We start from the raw sequence: 21,087 nt of genomic DNA, 5'->3' as shown, positions 1-21,087 counted from the left end.
AGCATTCTTTGCTCGGCATTCTCTGGTGGACAGGAAGGAGGACTTCTGCATTTTCTGTTGAAACAGTAAAGCAGGATCTGGGCCCTGCTGGTTCATTCCCATATTACTAGGGAGCATCTACTGCATGTCACGTGGGAATACAAAGATGAGTAAATCACTGTCCTAGAATTTCAGTGTAACGGGGAAAATGAAATAAAAAGCATGCCGTGGGAGAACAGAGGAAAGGCGCCCAGCTGGCTGGGGGTGGAAGGAAGGGTAGAAGAGAAGAGTTTGTCTAGTGGCCAAAACAGAGGAGTTTGTGCCAAGCAAAGAGGACAATAGGACAAAGGCAGGCTAGATCGAGGGGTCATAGCATGTTCGGGAGCTCCAAAAGAGTTGAGTATGGTTGAAGAATCAGGTTCAGCAGAGAAAGCAGTCAGAGAAGAAGCTGGAAAAAAAGGCAAGGACCAGATGATGGATCCTGGATGTCACAGTGACGTATATGGATTTTTATGGATTTTTATTCTGATGACAAGGTAATGAAGCTTCAAAATTATAATTTGGAGTCCTAGTTAAATCAACTTTTTTTAAAGCCAAGTTTTTATAATTATAGTATCATTTATATAGTTATTAATTACCCAGGCACATATTTTTTTTCACATCTATACTGTCATCTCATAGTCCAGTCCATCATGCTTCTTGACATCCATCCTCCTACTAAGCTCTTAAATATTAAGGAGGTACATAAATATAATTTATAATTTATGTACCTCCTTATTTATTTTCTATTATAAATTTTTTATAATATACTAAGCAAAACATAGGAAAGTAAATCCACTATTTCCTCCTGAACAAATACTTCAGAAGTCAAATAGGAACATTTTTAAAAAATTTTATTCCATAAGGATCCATTTTTTCAAAAAGATAAATAGGTTTATATTTGTTTCAATTTCTAAAATCTAAAAATTAAGAAATAATGGTGTGAGGAAAATAGAATAGTTTAGTCAGGCCCCCTCACCTTAGGTCCAGTTGGGGGTGGTACAGCACATTCTTTGTAAACAAGTTGTGTGGGGTAGAGTTGGTGTGTATGTGCACCCATGTATCTTTTTAGTTTGTTGCTAGTGTGTGTTCTTTAGAGTTTGTGAAGCAGCAGCTGGCCGGCAGAGAGCTCACATGTAAAAATAGAGCATGTTTTCTTTGCTGGCAGCTGCTCAGTTTTTCTTTGGATTTTGCCAATAGCAGTTGAGTTTCTGAGTTTCTCTTTGGACTGTCTAGCAGTCTTAGACATGTGTGTGCTGAATAAAGACTATTCTTTCTTTAACCAAGGCTCCAAGGACCTTTTGCTGGTTACCTAGCTTGTAGACCTGCCTGTGAAGAGTTTGTGACCCAGTCTGGACAACAGGTTTGAGGGGTCTGTGAGCTCCAGACCCAGCCCTAGCTCTACAAATGGTGTGGATTCTTTATATTTAAAGATTTATAATAAAATCTACTTAAACTATTATTCAATTTGAAATTTTATCAGTGAGAAAATTAATCCTCTTGACTTTTCTTCTGTCCTAACAAAAAACAACCTTGAAAATCACATATCACTGCTTGATTAAACATCAGACTGTATTCGAGAACTGCTCCTGGCGATGTGAACAATTCTTGAGATTTTAATGAAAACAGCAGATGGGGCTTTGGCATTAAAAAAATAATAAAATTTTTTTATTTTGAAAACAAGCCAACTATATTTTACAGCCCTAAAATCCTCTGCCTGTTTTAAAAAACTAAACCAAAAAAAGTTCAAAACTAATCAGTGATTAAAATAAAATGCATAACAAAGCACACACAGTAATCCCAAACTGCCTCCTGAATTGAATAAAAACATAAATTTGTTATCAGATACATTTAACTTATTAATAAATGGTAGAGTCATGAAGTTTAAAAAAATAGTTGTTTTTATAATATATTTAAATAGCTATGTATTATAAGTACTGTAAAATCAATAAAAATAAGAATACATGCTTAGGAACTTTTCTTTTTAAGAGAAAAGTATAGATTCTTCCAGTTGAAATGAATAATCATATCAATTATTTCCCTTTATATCTGTGAAACATAATCCCATCTCATTCACCTACTGAGTTGATCCACAGGACATTACTCCTGAGGCAAATATCAGCCAGCTAACACCAGGGAAATATTGACTTACTTGTTCTACCTTCTGTGAGGTTAATCCAATTCTAGTTATGAAAATAAACACATGAGGATGGAAAAACTCTACTGACTTGAGTAAAACGTGTTTAAATTATTCTGTTCCTCTTAATACAGAATGCAAAGCCAATAGTATAACACATGTCAAAACAATGTTTTTAGGTTACTATTAGAATAAAGCTACCAAAAGAAAGGTCTGTCTGACCTGATTTAGACATTGTAAGGATCAGTAACGTCTAACATTCTGCCTACTCTATGAAAATGAAAATTTAGGCACACAATATTAAATCGTTATTATAAAGCCTCATTTCTTTTGAAGTTGTAACAATGGGCAAAAAGAAGAATCCTAAAAAGTGTGAATAGTGAGGTTAAATGAATCCAGTCAGCCTTGTTCCCTTTTAGATTATTACCCAGCGGATAATTAAGTCTACAGTAACAGAACAGGAGAGTAATGCTAAATACAGGTTCTTCATGAAGCCCCTGAGCTAGTTTGAAACTTTTAAATGTCATCTCTAGTTTTTACTAAGCCATACCTACAATGTAAATTACTGACATTTTAATTTTAATCAAAATCTTCCAAAATTACTGAGAACAAAAACCACATTACTTTATTTGTAACTTAGATCCTTCTTGTTAGACTTGTATATATAAATATCGTGCAAAAAAATAGTTTTTACCTATCAGTTTGTAAATCAAGATTATGAACATTCAAAAGACAAATGCCATCCTTTTAAAGAAGTGCCACATTTTAACCTATTTACAGTGTTTGTTTAATACTACACAGCTCTCCATATTACGAGGGTACTTCAAAAAGTTCGTGGAAAAATAGAATTGAAAGTTAATACAAATCTTCCCATGAACTTTTGAAGACTCCCCACTGTACTCTGTAAATTGCTTTCTTCTGAGAGGTTTGATGATTACTCATATGAACCCCATGTGAGGTTCAAATCATTTATTTACCTTAAAAATGTCATTGTTAACTTTCTACCTCACTTGGCAGGGCAAACACCTGGCAATATTTAAGCTCTCTGATTCACGGCTTTCTACATCCCTTCTCCTTATTCTCAGACTAACTTGGAAACCCTCCTCGGCCAGAAGCTTCACTAGCCAGGTATCCCACTAACCAGACCTCCTCTGTCTCAGGGCTTCCTCCTGCCTCATTCCCCTGTGTCTTGTTCAGTTAGCAGGTCTGTCTGGCTGCCTCCCATCACTAACCAAGTTCATTTGGTGGACATGGTTGTCTGGCCAGTATCTCTTCCTTCCTTCCTCACTGCATTAGACTCCTCCCTTTTAGAGCTGCCAGGTTGGTTAAAATCAAGACTCTCCCTAGCAGAGTCAGATACCTTGTTGGGAAAATACAAGAAAATGGTCAGGGCCCCTCAGATGTTCAGAATCTTGCTGAGCATTTGATGCAAATATGCACGTGCACCCAGGTGTTCCTTGGTTATTGTCTAATGTTATTGAGCCTGTGCACCCAGGTGCCCTGGGTTATGGACTTAAGTATAAAGGACTAGTGGCTCTGATCCACGGCGCCCCCTGCCCCCAGATGCCCCTGGGGGGTGGGGGGGGTCATGGGGAGGCTGCTACTGCTGCCAGTGTCCTAGGGACACTCCAAGAGGTGGACACCGCCAGACCTGCAGCTGCTGAGGACTGAGCTCATGTCGTCTGCCAACGGCTCCCAGGATCGTTCCAAATTACCTAGGGTGGACCTGTGTGTGAAGGTCTGGAGACGCAGCCTCATGTGTTGAGGGGTCTGGGGACCCAGTCTGTACAATAGGTTATAACTAAAATAATGAAACATTTTGGCTTTAGTTATGATTTGCCTTACTTGACAACTGGCATAGTTGTGTAGCTTTACACACCTCTTCACCCAAGGCAATACTGTCCTATCCATCACAGACTCTTCAGATACTCGTGGCTCTGCTGACTTTCCAGCTCCCTTTCTAAGTCCATGGTTCCCCTTACCTCCTTTATTTTTCTCATCTTTCTGGTCCATCGTGGTCATTTCTACTTAAGCTCCAAATCTTATTGAGTAGAATGCATTATGCAAGGCTATCCATATACACAAAAGTATTGGAAATATAGTTTAATTACATAAAAAGGTACAGAATGTCTGATAGATATGGCTAATTTTATAGTACCACAAGTAGATATGCAGCAAATTTTCTAACCCATAGCAACAAGTAAACAATAGTAATTACAGTATTCTCTAAACTAAAGGTTGCAACTAAACCTTTACCTGAGACACTGGCAATTCAGGATCTGGTTCCTGGAAAGCATGAAGAAGGTAGTAAACATTTTTAAGAAATACAGTTTCTAAGATAAAAAGTCTTACTGACTAACAAAGTAGTTGTAGGTGAACTCTAACTAATTCAATAAAATCTAAATATTAACTTTAATCTTTATCCAAAAGTGCTTTTAAGAGCACTGTAAAACTAATATACACTAAATTTTCTATGATCAGAAAACTCTAATTAATCTCATTCAGAGCACAAAGAGAAGATATCTTGTTTTATGAAGATACAATATCTCAGAAATTAAAAATAATTTTATAACTATACCAAGGAAACATTTTCTTATTCAAAAATAAGTTCATGATAGTTAAAACATTCAGACTTTAATCACTTAGGGAGGAGAAGGGAAATCCAAATAATATAAACCCTTCTATTCCATATACATATAATGGGACTAGTGACTGACAATAAGAAATTAATTCTGACAGTAATGTCCTCAGAAATTTTTATAGACTATGTAATATACATGAGTGCCAGATGCTGACAAACTCAACATCTGGGTTTTTTCTGTCCAAATTAAACAGAAACCCATTGGTTAAAAAGTCAAACTTATAACAAATTTATTCATAAAACATCTACACCTAAATGTCTAGTCAGCAGTATCTATTGAGCATTTCATCATAGTATGTTTTATTGGGGAAACTACTCAGAAACAGAAAAAGGAAAAAAAAAAAAAAAAAGGTCCTTGATTCTACACATCTAAAGTCCAAAAAGAATACCCCAAATATTTTGGTAAGAATATATTATCTGTATAAGCAATGTGCAACATATGGCCACCAGGCAAGGATAAGCAATTTATCATGACACATGGTAGGAACATAAGAAAGGGCTAAGCTAAGTTCGAAAGTGAGGGCCCCAGAGGGTGGGATTTAGAGAAGATTTGGCAATCAACTGAACACAAAATAGTAACTCCAGAACACACAGCAATTAGGGATTTTTTTTAACTCCAGTGTGAAAGTAGTCAGAATCAAAATAGAGTCACTTGTGTTAAACCCTCACAAAAAATAAAGCCAAGAGGTTAACATGGGAGGGCCCTAACACAAACATGCCTATGAGAACCACTAAAAGACTCTCTGGGGCCAACCCCGTGGCTCACTCGGGAGGGTGCGGCGCTGGGAGCGCAGTGGGGCTCCTGCGGCGGGTTTGGATCCTATATAGGAATGGCCGGTGCGCTCACTGGCTGAGCACGGTGCAGACGACACCAAGCCAAGGGTTGCGATCCCCTTACTGGTCACAAAAAAGGACAAAAAAAAAAAAAGAAAAAAGACTCTCTGAAGGGCTCTTATGCACACATGCCTGTAACAAGAACTTTTGCCAAGTACCTTCTAAATTGCAACTTGCCCCATGTGTCACAAGGACAACTAGCCTGATGCACAAGAACACTTGCCTGACACTTTCTCCACTAATAAAGTGGCATCAACTCCCGAGATAAACCCCGGTAACCAATGTTCTCTTTGTTTCAAAACAAATTACGTGTACTTTTTTCTTTTTGTTTTCAAAAGTCTGCCCTTTCCTCTACCTCTTCAGATATGCATATGGTCCCAATAGACTGCATATTCCAGATCTGCAAATCCCCTGCACACTCCCGAACATTTAATATCTTTGGAGAATCTCTCTGTTTGCTATTTAGGTGACACCCATGTGCATAAGAAGGATCTAGAAAAAGTACAGATTTCCTAAACACAATCCATACTTAAGTCCACACACACCACAGGGAATGAGATGGCAGATGAAAGTAACCCTTTCTATTCTTTCTTCTATTTATTCATATACACATATGTATGGCCCATTATCTCATTTGAGTCTCACAACAACCATCTGATGGAAGCAGGTGGGTATTGTTATCCACTTAACAGATAAGAAATTCAGAGATGTTAAGTAATTTGTTCAAGGTCACACAAACAGTTCAGAAAAGCAAAGAGCTCTTACTTACCAGCGCCTCTTGGAAGTAAAAAAAAAAAAAATGAGTTGGAAATCATAAGGTAGGACTGAAGGGTAAAGTGTAGGAGAGATACCACATAAGCTCCTCATACAAAGGGGGAAAAAATTTTACCATAGGTGACTGTAGACAATGCTTGAAAAAGAAAACAGCTAAAGGATACAGAAGCCACTATACTAAGTAAAAGTTGAATGCTTATTATTCTGCCAAGAATAGGTAGATTCTTCAAATAGCCCAAACTGAAACCACCAGTTCAGCCTCAGAGGACTCTGTTCACTGATGAAGGTCTTCATGATCTCTCTGTCCTGTTCTCCTGCCCCTCAAGAATATGCTTACGACTGACCATGCAGGTGAAGGGCATGTAGGGAAGTGATGGAAAATTAGAAGGTCAGAGAAGAAAATGAGAGGCCTACAGAGTGGGAAGGTATAGAGACAGGTGAGAGGTGGTGTGGATGGAAAATGGAGACAGGACTACACAGGTGTGAAGCAGAGAACACATGAATTCCACAACATCTCCTTGGCATCCCTGGCACCCAGTCAGACACTAAAGGCACATACTTAAATAAATTACAATACAATGTGTTAACTGCTGTACTCATGTTATGGATGGATTATAGTTGACTTAGGTGGAGAAAAAGAAAAGCAGAAGACATGGGATAAAAAGGGAGTCAGAGAAAAGGGAGATTATTTTGGAAATCACTGAGTGCCAGTGATTTATGAACTATATTCAACATCATTTCACCACCCATTTCACTGGACATTTTCTTCAAAAATGCTTTCTGGATTACCAACAATCCTTTCAGAAAAATATAAATGACAGAATCCTATATGCAAATATCTCTAGCTTTATAGAGACAATAGCAGCTAGCAGTTTTGATCACTTACCACATCCTAATGAAAATCCTCACAACAATCCTTTGAGGTATAGTATATTATCATCTCCATTATACAGATAAGAAAACTCTAAGGTCAAGGTGTAAAGGTGGTATCTGAACCTAGATGCTCTGGGTCAAGAGCATGCACTTTGCTGAGCCTGTGAGATGACAGCAAGGAGATAAAGCAGACTACTGCAGGATGTGGGAAGACCAAGGCCAGGCATGGCTCATGTGGAGATCCATCAGGAACAGGACTATGAAGTAAAAGAATCAGGATGTATTCATTTAAAGACAGGGCATAACTTTTTAAAAAAATCACTGAGGCCTTCACCTTTTGGTGTCTCAATTATAGTTTTGAGATTTAAATTAATCCTCTCATACAGAGAACCACAAGTTACGTTCACTTGGTCTAGCAAACTATTTCTGTGGGTATCAACCCAGCTAAGTAGGAAGCACCAGGCCCCTGCCCTGGAGTCAGAAGACCTGGGCTTTATCCTTAGGGAGTCACTTAGCTGCATGACCTTGAAGATCATACAACTTTCATTACCTTCTCAAATTGGAGCAATAGTACCTACTTGATAGAATAGTTTTAAGGATTAGTAACAAAAACCTTGCAATTTTAGGAATACTTTGCGATTTTCATAAAAAGAAATATAAAGAGTAGAGGAGTGGTTACCAGAGGCAGGGAAAGGGAGGGGTGGGAGATTGGGGAGTGAAAAGGTTGATAAACAGATACAAAGTTACAAAGTGTCATATATATAGGAAGAATAAGTTCTGGTGCTCTAGGGTGATAATAGCTAATAAAATCATATTGTATATTTCAAAATATCCAGAAAAAAAGGATCTTGAATGTTCTAACCACAAAGAAATGATAAATGATTTGGTGATAGATAGGTTAACTATTCTGATCGGATCATTATACAATATATGCATGTATTGAAACAACAAACTGTACCCCATAAAAATGTACAATGAAAAAATAAAGAAAAAGAAAAAGCCATAATTTTCAGAGTTCTTTCACATTTACTATTATACTTAAGTGCACATCAAGTACTCTAAAATGCAGAAGGACCAAACCATCTATTACTCCCCTTTTCAGAACTCAGAACTGACTCCCAGTTATAGCAGAACAAATTAAAACTCCCCTCTGAATCTCCTTCAAAGTGAGTGAGAAAATATGGAAAGCAGAGAGCCACTGCTAGAACCAGCAGTGCTCATTAGCATCAGCTTCAGTTCACATCAGTTTGCTTCCTTCCTTCCTTCCTCCCTAGGGTACAGCTTTCTTAGGTTGTTGCTATTACTTCAGGGAATTAAACTCCTGATAATTCTGAATACAACTTTCTAATTGCCACCAATAATTACTCTGGCTAATGAGTCTGCTCAGCTCTACTCTTAAACAAGTACGACGTTATTCAGAATTTAGTAATAACAGGAAGGGAAAAACAATGTTAAGAGAACGGAGAAATGGATGGATTTCGGAAAGTTAAGGAGATCTAGTGACCAAGCAGCCAAGTGGGAATGTAATCTGTATAATTCAGCAGGAATACAAATTCATAAAATGAACTGCCCCACAGTGTATAGAATCAAAGGATTAAGTCTGGCTAAGTCCCCATGGCCCCAAAGAGGAAACAAATTAGATAATCACACAGAAAGATATGTTTTTTTGGCCTGGATCACCAGATCACTGTCTCAACCAACTACTAACATATAACTCACCGGGGACCCCTGGTTCCATATCTTTCTCCAAAATCAGTAGCTTTCCATCTTTTCTCCACCTTTAAACAGTTTACAATAATAACCCTCTCCTCTCTGTAACATCTCTCATTATAAGCAAAGATTGGGGGCAGGGGAGGAGAATGTAAATTAGAAAAGGCTCTTACCCCCATTCTAATTTACAACTAATGCTCCCACCCTCAGAATCACCAATTTTAGTAATCCAAAAACCTACCAGAAACCTACCCCATTAATGAAAGCATACTGTCTTTTAAAAACCCCATTGCCTGGAAACCCTGCATGTTTTATGAACTGTTTAATTATAACAGAACTAAAAAATCAGGACTGGTTTTAAAGCCATGCATCTGACATGTGGAACACAAAGAACAGTAATCAGATTAAGCAACTAATCAGGATGATAGAAGTGAGCTGGACAAGCAAGCATTCCCTCTGGGTCACACTGCTGTAGGGAGGACTGCTTTGCATATACTCCTCCCATAGCTTATATCTTTAACCACTTTTTTAGTTGGGATTTAAAATACACTTTGAAAAAAAAAGACAAAATGCCTCTCTATGAACTGGTTATTCTTCCTGTATTTTATCAAAAAGGGGAAAAATATGATAAATTAACCAGTTCTCTTCCTTGCTTTACTCTTAACAGATTAGAACTGAAACATCTTCACATCTTTCATGCTTACAGCCCCTGCCTCTGTCCCTCACCAGTCTGTGTCTGGGAAAAACTGCTCAGAATGCATCTTCTTCAAGAACCCTTCCTCATTACCAAAGACCATGTTATTATATTCCACCTATACTTCAGTCCTTTTGTAGACAAATAAAAATGTATTAATCTAGGAAACATGCTATTCCATAGTATATCACACCTCTCTGGCCAGCCTGATGACCTGACTTAGGCAAGAAACAAAAATAAATAAAATACAGATGTCCTAATAAAAACAAGGCATTAATCAAAGATTTTCAATGAAACTATACCAAAATGGTATCTCTTAAAGGGAAAATAAATGTAGATGAAAAAGGCTTAAAGATGTGCTTCATCCTAACAGGTGATGTATCAGAACCAAAACGTTATATTTTGAAGCTCCCTGGACCAGCTTATAAGAAGATTAACAAATAACAAATCACTTTGGAGAGGTTCTCCTCTTCTGGGAGAAAAATAAGCAAAACCAAAAGTTAAAATAACATTATTAAAAACGAAAGCTATCTTTTGTGGGGTTTTTTGAGGGGAGTAGGAAAGCAAGAGCACAATTGAATCTATTTGGTGCTCAGAAAAGATATTTTAATTTCCTCACTCCTCTATGTGTCCAGGCACTGCTTCAAAATCACTCATTAATACTAAAATCAGTTTGGTGGCGCAGGAATGGTAATTCAGATAGCAGGAGAGGAAAAGTACTCTACTTTAAAATGCTCACAAGGCTAAAGGAGCATGTGAAGATAAACCAGGCAACTGCAAAGGTGAGAATCACCTGCTCCTACTCTGATCACATTTCTGTTAGCTTTTCATGGATTGTGAATCTCTCCAATGTTTAACTTCCTCCACTGTTACAAGGGAAGTCTAATAAGAAATACCAATGATGATAATTACTATTAGAAACACTCTCCTAGAAGACTCTAGTTAGAATTTTCTAAATTGATTTTTTAAAAATTGACTCAAAAAAAAAATGAATTAAGAATACCCATAATGCAATTACATTTATTTGAAAAGGTAAATGTATATTTAAGGAGCTATGGTGCTGAGAATAAGGTTGTGGGGAGAGGAAAGGACACAAAGATCATCAGGCAATTAAAATGATCTTGATAAATAGAGAGGAAGCTGGCTCACACGAATAACACCATCAAAATGTAAATATGAATATGATCAATGCGTTCATTCTGCAAATTCATAACAAGAGCCCCCTGTGTGCCAGACTCTGTGCCAGACTCTGTGCCATACAGACCTGCCATCCTAGAGTCATGTTCTAAGGAGAGGAAAGAGAATTTTCAAGTTTTTAATCAAAGGAACCTCCTTAAGCTTCCTAAAGCTCTTCATTAATCGCACCAACACTCTAACATAAATATTATTAAATATTTTTAAACTTTTTTAAATTAATTAAGAAAAAGGCGGGATTTCTTCAAGCTTGGGAAAAATCATACTGAGAAATATTTCCAAAATGTAATAACAGCTGGGTACAAGATATATAAATTGATGTTAGCAAAAGTATAACAGCAAGTGGTAACAGCAAGGTGTTTAAAGCTTGGGTCAAAGAATAACTAACATGAGTGAACCCTGTAAACTTCTCAGTAGTCCTGCCTAAGTATCAAGAGCCCAGTTTGGCAGGGTAACATCAAGTTAAATTCCTGTTCCTGATGAAATGCTACTCATTATTCTGACGATCTATATTATTCCTCCATAAATAAACTACCTCAGCAAAACAAACAAAAAGGATTAGACACCACAAATAAGTTAGTATGGGGAGAGGGGAGGTTTAGAAAAGGAAAAGATCACAAATTTCTCTCAGATCTGGTACTGATTCTCCTAGGCCTACTCTGATATTTATCAGAGCTGACCATATCAACCCGTCATAACAGTACAACAGCAGCAAAGAATAACATTTTTTAAAGAAACTTCTATGGTATTAGAAATTATGTATCACATAATAAAGTATTATTTCAAATCCACAACAAATAGTTCAGTGGAATAGGCCAAGACATAATAAAACCTATTATTGCCATAATGATCTTAACCATGTCAGTGGTTAACCAACGCCAACAGCAATGTTTCTCAGTATAATCCTGTCTGTTTCTTCATTATTATTCTCAAAGTCATAGTTCAACCAAATATACCTTGTAACAAGTAGTGCCAATAAGGCCTAATGGGAGCTGTATGAGAAGCCAAATAAAAAGACCCAAGTTCTTACTTTGTTTGGCTGCTGATACAGGAAATTTTAAATAAAGTACTTAATTTGTTTATCCTATTTTTCCTACGTAAAAGGAAAGCAGTCAAGATCTCCTCTATGGTCCCATCTCAACCATTAATAAAAACATTGATGCTTTGCCTATACATCTCCCAAAATGCCATCTCCCCAGGATAATAAGGGAGTCATTTATTCCCCTGTCCCTCAGAAAAGGAACCAGTGGTCAAACAGGTTTCAGAACCACTGGTTTAATCCAAATTAAGCAGGAATTCTTCCTTCAGAGCTTCTCAGAGCCTTTAATCCAGTACACCGATCTCAAAATTCTTTAACATTTGGGTAAAATCTTGGAAAAGGCACAGTGGATGGGAAAATATATACTTTGAAAAATTAGGCTATATAAAAGCCAAAGAGGAAACATGGTATAGACAAAGGGAAAGGACTTACTAGCTTATAACTTTGGACATCTTACTTCACCGTGTGCCTGAGTGTGCTCAATCTGTAAAACGGGGGAAATAGTACCAACTTCCTAAAACAGTTGAGGATTAAATGAGATAACATAAAACCCTCTGAACTAAGCCTGACACACATTAAATACTCAGTAAATTTTAGCTATTATTTTTGTTATTTAGTTTGCAAGGTTATTCTAAGCATTAAAAATACATATAATTTACAGAACTTACGCCTGGTGAATAGTAAGCCCTTGATGAAACGTCTTTAAAGTGAACAGATATAAAGTCCTGATCACAGTACCTAGCACAGACTAAATCTCAATTCGTAGGGGCAGTACTGAATGTCACAACAGAGTCAAGATTATAGGACCTTGAACATTATAGGGTCTTAAAAACACTGCTGCTTTGCCTATAACATTTCCCAATATGACAACATCGCCCCAGGATGATATGAAGATATTTAACCTTTACTCTGGGCCAAAAAAAAGGAATCACTGGTCAAATAAGTCTCAGAACTATTAGATTAATCAAATCAGATTAGGCAAAATTAAGTTTCTTTTCTTCAGAGCTACTCAGAGGCTTTAGTGTACATCTTGGATCTCTAAGAAGGGAATATATATTTCCCAAACGCACTTAGTAAGGAAACTTTCTTTCACTGGGCAGCTCTAGGGACTAGTGTTCTGTGGAGCACAGAATGAAAACTATCCTAACGCAATGGAAAACTGAAACAGCAGGTGAAGATCGTGCCCATCATTGTGCCTAGAACAATGTCTGGTACATCAAAAAATCTTCACAAATGTCTTCTGTACAAATAAAAAGGGGTCAATATTTTGTCACAGGTCCTAAACATATCTGATAATGAAATCTTTTTTTTCATTTTATCTTCTTTTTTATATATGAGATTTCTGTTCCAACAAACACACTTGGAAAAATGCTTGTCTATGGAAACGTAGTCCTATTAACTAATATGAACTAGGGAGCTGGTGGATTAGTTCAGTCGGTTAGTGTGGTGCTGATAACACCAAGGTCCAGGGTTCCATCCCTGTACCGGCCAGCTGCCAAAAAAAAAAAAAAAAAAAAGTAACTAATGTGAACTAACACAAACAGAACCTAGTTTAGCATTTCTACTAATATGGGTTGTTCTAGGGGAGATGTACCATCTGAAGGACAAAATGTTCACCTCAACAGGTTATTGTCCATCCATTTGCTGGGAGCCAAGGCAGAGCCTAGTAACAGCGTTCACACTCAGGCCTCCACTTTGGCAACTTCTCTCAATTTTCCTTTTTTTGTAACATCTCCAAGGCAACACCACTAGAGGAAAAGCTGGGGAACTAGAACTATACAGGCACAATGTGCATTTCCTAGAAGCACTGACAAACTCCCACAGCTTTACTCCTATTCTCCCATTTTCTCCTTTTTTGCCTCTTCCAGGAGCTACCTGCCCATCAGAGTTGTACTTTTCACACACACTGTATATTATCTTTCTTACTCACCATACACAACATTACTGTAGTTTATTTAAGTTCTCTTTTAATCAATACCATCATTCCTTCTTTTAGGGAGACTTTCTTTCCCATCCCTCCCTCCTACAATTATAGCTTCCTTTGCCTAGATAATTTCTCTAATAATAAATGCATCTTTTCTCCTCCTAGATTCTCTTTCCTCTAACTTGCATATCTGCCAGGAGCTGCATTCATGTTCCCAGAATCAAAAGCTCCTTCACTCTTGGACAACTGTTTAAAGACGAGGTGGGAGGATCACACGTCTGATCCAAAAGAAAAAAGGCAGCTATGTTAACAGGAGTGGAGAGTCACAGTCACATTTTTTTTTTTAGCAATTAATAACACACGCGGAGAGCTTAGAGCCCATCCATACGCAAGTATAAATAAACTCTCAAAGTTCCTCACCAAAGTAAAATTCAGGGCGCTAACTCTGAGATACTTGATGGAAAGGGGATGCTGGAGTTTGAGGAGGGGCGGTCATGGCACAGAACTCGTGATCCTGGGGACGCAGCGGGCAGACACCTGCCAGCCACGTCTCCATGGGGTCTCGCTCCAGGTGCCTCTGCGGTCCGTACGGTCAGCCTCGCTTCGAGCCTTCCTCCCCGGACTCCCCACCCGGGGGCCGGGCATCCCCCAGAGCCCTCAGCCTCAGCGCCGGGCTCCAGAGTCTGGCGGGGGCCGGCGGGTACCTGGTCATAAGGAGACTTCTCCAGCATCTGCGTGCAGAGATCGGCGCAGAGCTGGAACTTCCTGCGCCTAAAATAGCTCCAGGCCAGGAACAGCGGATCCAACTCCGAGCCCATGGCGGCCCTCGAAGGACCAGCGCCCGGCCCCCGGGGGGCGGGGGGCGGGGAGCAGCAGGACTCCGGCTCTGCCTGGCAACCCGAGGCGGCAGGGGCCTTGCCAGAAAGGTGCCCGCATCGCGCCTGAGAACAGGAAAAAGAAAACCACCGCGAGCAGGACTCAGCTATAGGGTTTGCCAAAGCTCGGCTGTCAAAACTGCGTACTTTTAAAAGCTCCATATTTCATTAATTTTGAGAAGAAGCCACCTTGGCTAAACGAAGAGGTAGTGACTTAGACACCTTCGCCGGGGTCCTCCACCCTCCCAGGCGGCGCGGTTGCCTAGCAGCTGGACGCTCTGCACGACGCGCAGCTCCGGAAACCTCCCTGCAGCTAACCCGCGGTCGCGTCTGTCCCACTCCCCCTCTTCTCTCATTCCTACCCCCTATCACTTATCCTTTCGCCTCTGGAAACACAAACAGGCGAATAGCTTCTTCCATGCCACCCCGCCTGTCAGCACCCAAAACCCTAAATCCTGAAACTCTCCAGTCTGTTTCTCAAGGTCCTTCTCATAGAATGTCAATGTCAGAATTGCAAGGGGCTTTAGAGATGGCTTAGTCCGATCCACTAATAATTTTAATTATTTCCTTAAAATCGCGTGGAGTTAGGGAGCTGGAACTATAATCTGGGTGACTTCAGGCGGTTAATAACATTTTTAGTTCGACCATCATAGAGATTCTGGATTATAAATTGTCGACATTTTTACCAAACTAGAGAATATATGCAAAAAAAAAATTTAAAGGACATTTGCAAAACGCTGTCTCCAGGCACGTGCTGTTTGTCAGATGTTTACCTGTGCTAGATGATTTCGTCAGGCACAATTCTGACTTTCCTCTAGAGATTTACATGAATGACAAACACCTTTAATGGCAATGGTTATGAGAAGTGTGACCAGGCTAAATTCGGGTAGACTCCATTATGGTAGACTAAGGGGTCTTTTTTCCTTACCTTATCCTACCACAGAGGGAAGGGTAAGAGAGGAAAAAATAACCCACTACTGTAGAACTTTCCGATCAGGTCTATATTTCCTTTATCTCTGTAAATTAGAAACAAACTGACAACAGCTCCTGGCAAAGATAAATCACTCGAAGTTTTCTCAAACCATTAGAATACTATAATGCAGACATTATATTTAATCAACGTATTTATATTTTCACAAATTTCAAAATGAAACTTAGAAACTAAGAAATTGTATCTTTCTCTTCTTTACTAAGCAGTCTTTCTCTGATTATGGTATCTTGGAAGGGAATAATTATCAGAATTACGGTTTTACAATTACATTTATTGCAATTAATTCACTTGTGTTTCCCTGAAAGTGCCTCTGGAAATGTAATCTGTCAGAAGGTTCTAGTGCAGCAGCCTAAGGTTTCTGGGGGTCAGGTCTTTAGGAACGCAAATACTGCCAATTGACAATTGGGCGTCCTTTTGTTTTCTGGTACAGTGTAAGCAGGCTCCTATGTAAGTGATTCTCAACTCTGACTCCATATTAGACAGATTTTTAAAATAAACTTTATTTTAGAATAATTTTAGATTTACAGAAAAGTTGCAAATATAGTACACAGTGTTCCTGTATACTCCTCACCCAGTTTCTCTTGTTAACATCTTACATTACCATGGCATGTTTCTCACAACTAAGGAACCAACACTGGTACATTATTATTAACTGAACTGCACAGTTTATTTGGATTTCAGTATCATTTTTCTTTTTCAGAAGGTCTCCTTCACTTCCTCTCGTCTGTGACTTTCCTTGTTTATGATGACCCCGACAGTTTTGAAGAGTGTTAGTCAGGTATTTGGTAGAATGTCTGGAGAGTTCTTAAAAATACAGATGCCCAAATTAAGAGATGCTAACTTAAACAGTTTAAGGTAGGGGTGGGGCGTCAGTTTTTTTTTTTTTTTCAGTTTCCCAGGGGATTCCAATGGGCAGCCAGGGCTGACAAATCATAATGTTGAGTTCTAAATAATCTTGTATACATTGAGATTATTGCCAATTTCCTAGAGAGAACTAAGATTTTGATTTTCATAAGTAGGAAAATAAATATGTAAATAAATACATAAATAAATTTGAGACAGAAAAGAGGCTTTAAAATATTTTAGTAGCATAAAATTCATCTTAACTTCTTTAGAAAACTGGTAAATCTTTTTTCTTTCACAAAAGTTAAATGGATGAGGAAAATTGTGGAATATTTAGCAAATTGCAGGATATTAAGCATGTCCAAATATAGCATAAAATGTGACTGTAAAAGTTATAAACATTTGCTGTCTTTTATACCATGTAAATATGTTTATGGTTAGTTGATTTCATGAATTTATAGATTGTTACTTTTTTAAATAATTTCTAACCACTAAGGCATAACCCATTATTTTTTAAAAAGGATAAGGTAGTAATAGGAAGAATAAAGGATGTAAAAATTCCTGGCGAAAGGGAGTAGATAAGAATTACTAGGGCCTATTTCCTACTAAAAAAAATAAAACACAGAAGAACAACTTAATCCCTTTCTAAAGGGTCAGTTTCACTATCAAAGCTAGATCTCAGTTCATGGATCCTTATCATTTGTTCTCTAGCAACTAGATATCTCTAGGTTAATTCGGTTTAAAATCCAAAAGCTTAGACAATGTACCTCTAAATGCCAAAGGTTAAATTTTCTTAAATGTTAAATTGGAATTACCCAGGCCATTTAAACCTAACCCAAAAGAAAAACAAAGGTGCAAAATGAGATATTCTTTGGATCAATAAATAAGAGACTTAAAAAAGTTCATGGAAAAATAAAATTAAAAGACAATATGAATCTTTCCCTATGCTTGGTGATAAGAATGCAGAGATGAACAAGACAGATCTCCTGCTCCAAGGGTGATCTTCTGCCTTAAATAACAAGAAAAACAAATGGGATGGATGAAACTCAGAAGAAATGCTAAGTATAGATAATGAATACATCAATAACCTATGAGACATGTTAAACATATAGAATAAATAGACATCATGTCTTAAACATACCTTAAAAAGACTAAACAAATGAGAGTGTTGCTTGTAGATAGAAATGGAAAGCAAAATAAACCTTAAATATTCATAAAGCAGCTTTGTCTACCTCAACTTGGCCACCTATTGGTACCATCCATCCTAACCCACTTGTTCTGTGATTAAAACTTATACTGATGCTCATCAGGTCATCATCGAGCCATATTTGTGGCCATGCATACTTACCACTATCTCTCTTCCAGAGCATTGACACCACGACCCTTCTATTTCTGAACTTTCTTGCCTACCCTCACCTCTGGTCCTTGCAACCACACCATCTTCAGGGAAGGCAATGAGGCAAAGGAGAGATAGGACATATGAACTTGGAGTGACTACAAGTAGTGTGTTCCTTCCACCTACTTGTCCTAAATGTGTTCTCTTACCCAATGTCCTCCTCTTGCTTCTCACCATATGTTTTATATTTATTTAACAGACTAAGTGATTTGAGCATCCTACTTTGGTCTATGAGCCTTCAGTTCCCTGGGATAGCCTGCCCGGTTGTATACTTGGAGGCCACCATTGCGTTTTCCACACTACATACATGATGATAATGATGATAATGATAGTGACTATTTAATGGGATGATAATGATGCTGATGGTGATGACAATGAGGATAATGACAGTGACTATTTAATGGGATGGTTGTGGGGATCAAATCAATTTAATTCAAGTGAGGCACAATTACATTGTCTTTTCAAAGAACATAGAAACACATTGGGTGGGAACCAACAATGTACACAACTAGATACCTCCTCTATTTTCAGTCAGATGGTGTTTATTACATGCTAGAGACAGAGCAATTTGAGGCAATACCAAAGAAATTGGAGGTTGTTCCCATTTCTCCAGTTCATTGAGGAAGTATTTGATAATTATCTATTACAATTGATATTTAGGCAAAAGGTGCTTTTAAATGCTATGGGATGCCAGGGAAACAGGGTGAATAATGCATGTAAACAAATAAGTTCAATAAGTGGTGATGAGAGCCATGATGGAAATCTATGACGGTACATAGGTACAAATGAAGGCACAGGTCTAAGCGATTCTACCTGTGCACAGAAGACTGTAAAGGGCTCTGCAGTCAATGGCTCAGGAAAAGCTTCACAACAGCATGAAATCATGCGACCAGGAAAGGAGATGGGGAAAGAAAGAAGACACCAAGGTGGGCTGAAGCCAGATCATCAAGAGTGTGGAACAGCGTGTAGCAGAGTTTGTATTTTAACACATGGTCAATGAAAAGCCACCAGAGAAGTAATACTACGGAAATACAACAACTTGATTGACTAAAATTGAAAGCAGGGAGCCCAGTTAGGACACCACTGCAATAATCAAGGTGCAAGTTACTGGGAGTAATGGGGATCAACAGAAGACGCAAAAAAATGTTAAATAGAATCAATAGGACTTGCACACTAGTTGGGTATGTAGAGGGCATTTAGCTAAGGAAAGAGAAGAAGCTAAGATAACCCAGAGATTTCCAGGTTATAAGTGTGTGGATAGGAAAGCCGGTCACTGAGATCAGAATGAAGGAGAAGGGATAGGTTGAGAAAAAAAGAGATTAAATTCAGTTTGGGGCAAAGTAACTTCAAGTGTCTCTGGTACAGCCAGATGGAGATATTCTGTTGGCAACTGGAGATAGATACATATCAGAGGTTATGGAGAAAGGTTAAGGATGGAGATAAAATGCAGGACTCATATTATTATACATCTCCTCATTAAAGGCAGTGAAGAGGATTAGATCACCCCACGGAGAGTTTGTGAAGTAAGAGAAGAAAGAAAGCCAAAGAGCAAATCCTGCAGATCTCTAATATTAAAAGGCCGGTAATGAAAAGAAGAAAGATAAAACATACCAAGAAGGGATGGTCAGAGAGGTAAGAGGAAAACCAGGTGAGTGTGGCATTATCTAGTCAAAGTGCAGAGAGAATTTCTAAAAAGAAGAGGCAGTTCAACCCTACTAAATTCTGAGAAGAGATGATAGAAACTAAAAACCGAAAAAAAATAAAAAATGAAAATCACTGATCACTGGATTTGACCATTAGGCTAGGTACCTACTTGCAAAATTTGTCAGAGTAGTTTCAGGGAGTCAACAGTAAATAGCTACAGAAACCTCAGTGCAATAGACTGAGGCAAGAAACAGACCTAAAGACATGTGGATGCTGCTCGTTCTTTCAAGGGACAGCCACTCATGCAAATGACTTTAAAATACTTGCAAAGCCACTTGCATATATTTGAATTAATAAAAGTTTTATACTTTGGGGCACTTAACCATGTAATAGATACTCTTTAAGACTTTTTAAAACTACCAAGTTCTAATACGGACGGTTGCGTAAACCACTGATTCTGAGGAAGAAATTTTTCCCCAAAGAGAATGCGGTCTGGGGTAATGTGTTTATTGTCTTGTTGCTCAGGAAGAAGTGATGCTTTCTGTTAGTCCGTTTCTGTTGCTTATGATGAAATACATGGAACTTGGTATTTTGGAAAGAAAACAAAATTTATTTATTTACAGTTTCTGAGGCTGGGAAGTCCGAAGTCCATCTGGTGGTGGTGACAGAGACCCCAGGGTTTCTCATTGCAACACGATGGAAGCAGAGAGAGAGCAAGACAGACTCTCCTCTTTTAAAGCCCTCAGAACCATGCCCTGACCACCGTTATTAATCCACTCACTACTGCACGGTCCTGCAATCCAATCACTTCTTCAAGGCTCCACCTTCAATTACCATAATAGGATTTCCCACCCTCTTAACATTCACAGTAGGGGCCAAGTTTCTAATACATAAAACTTCAGGGACACAATTCAAGCTTCAGTGAGTTTTGGAGGGACATAATTCAATCCACTACATACTTTTATGTAACTTGGACTCTGTATGAAAAAGTGAACTCATTATTAGCACTAGCTTGGCATTAAAAAAAACATACAGTGAATAACTCCCAGCAACCTATAGGCAAATGCTGTTTGATATTACTTGAATGAAGGAGTCACTAACAGATTTATCTATATACCAATATAATTATGGCTATCATTTATCGAGCTCTTAGTCTGGGTACATTAGACACGATACCAGGTTCCATACATGCTCTTAAATTTTCCTATTAACCTTGCAAGCTAGGTACTATTATTGTCCCCATTTTACAGATGAAAGAACTGAGACTTAGATTTAGTTACTTGCTCAAGGTCATCCAGCTAGTGAGTGGCAGAACCAGGATTTGAACCCATGTTTAATCAAGATCCTGCACCCTCAACCAAATGTACAATTTGTACTTTCCAAATGCACAGGATGCTCTAACCACACTTAATTTATCCCTATTCCTTCTACACTTCATGTATTTTCAGAACTCAGTGCCCTTCTATGTGCTGTTCAGTACCTGCAATGTCCTTATCTCCT

The 21,087-nt window shown here is 38.3% G+C and overlaps 1 protein-coding gene across 2 annotated transcripts in view; it reads right to left on the bottom strand.

Annotated features, from left to right (window-relative positions):
- The window catches only part of TTC8 (tetratricopeptide repeat domain 8), a 53,698-nt gene extending 39,042 nt beyond the window's left edge, over positions 1 to 14,656 (bottom strand). The window contains exons 1-2 of one of the 2 annotated variants that reach the window (XM_063089982.1): positions 14,543 to 14,656; positions 4,412 to 4,441 (exon numbers count right to left, since the gene is read on the bottom strand). In XM_063089982.1, the coding sequence (XP_062946052.1) occupies positions 4,412 to 4,441; positions 14,543 to 14,656 (144 nt within the window). The remainder of the gene's footprint in view (positions 1 to 4,411; positions 4,442 to 14,542) is intronic. The other variant, XM_063089983.1, reaches the window with a different exon arrangement.
- Between the last annotated feature and the right edge of the window lie 6,431 nt (positions 14,657 to 21,087).

Source organism: Cynocephalus volans, chromosome 3 (genome assembly GCF_027409185.1).
Source record: "Cynocephalus volans isolate mCynVol1 chromosome 3, mCynVol1.pri, whole genome shotgun sequence".
Taxonomy (NCBI): domain Eukaryota; kingdom Metazoa; phylum Chordata; class Mammalia; order Dermoptera; family Cynocephalidae; genus Cynocephalus; species Cynocephalus volans.
Note: the sequence above shows the minus strand (reverse complement) of the source record. Positions and strands in the feature narration are given on the sequence as shown.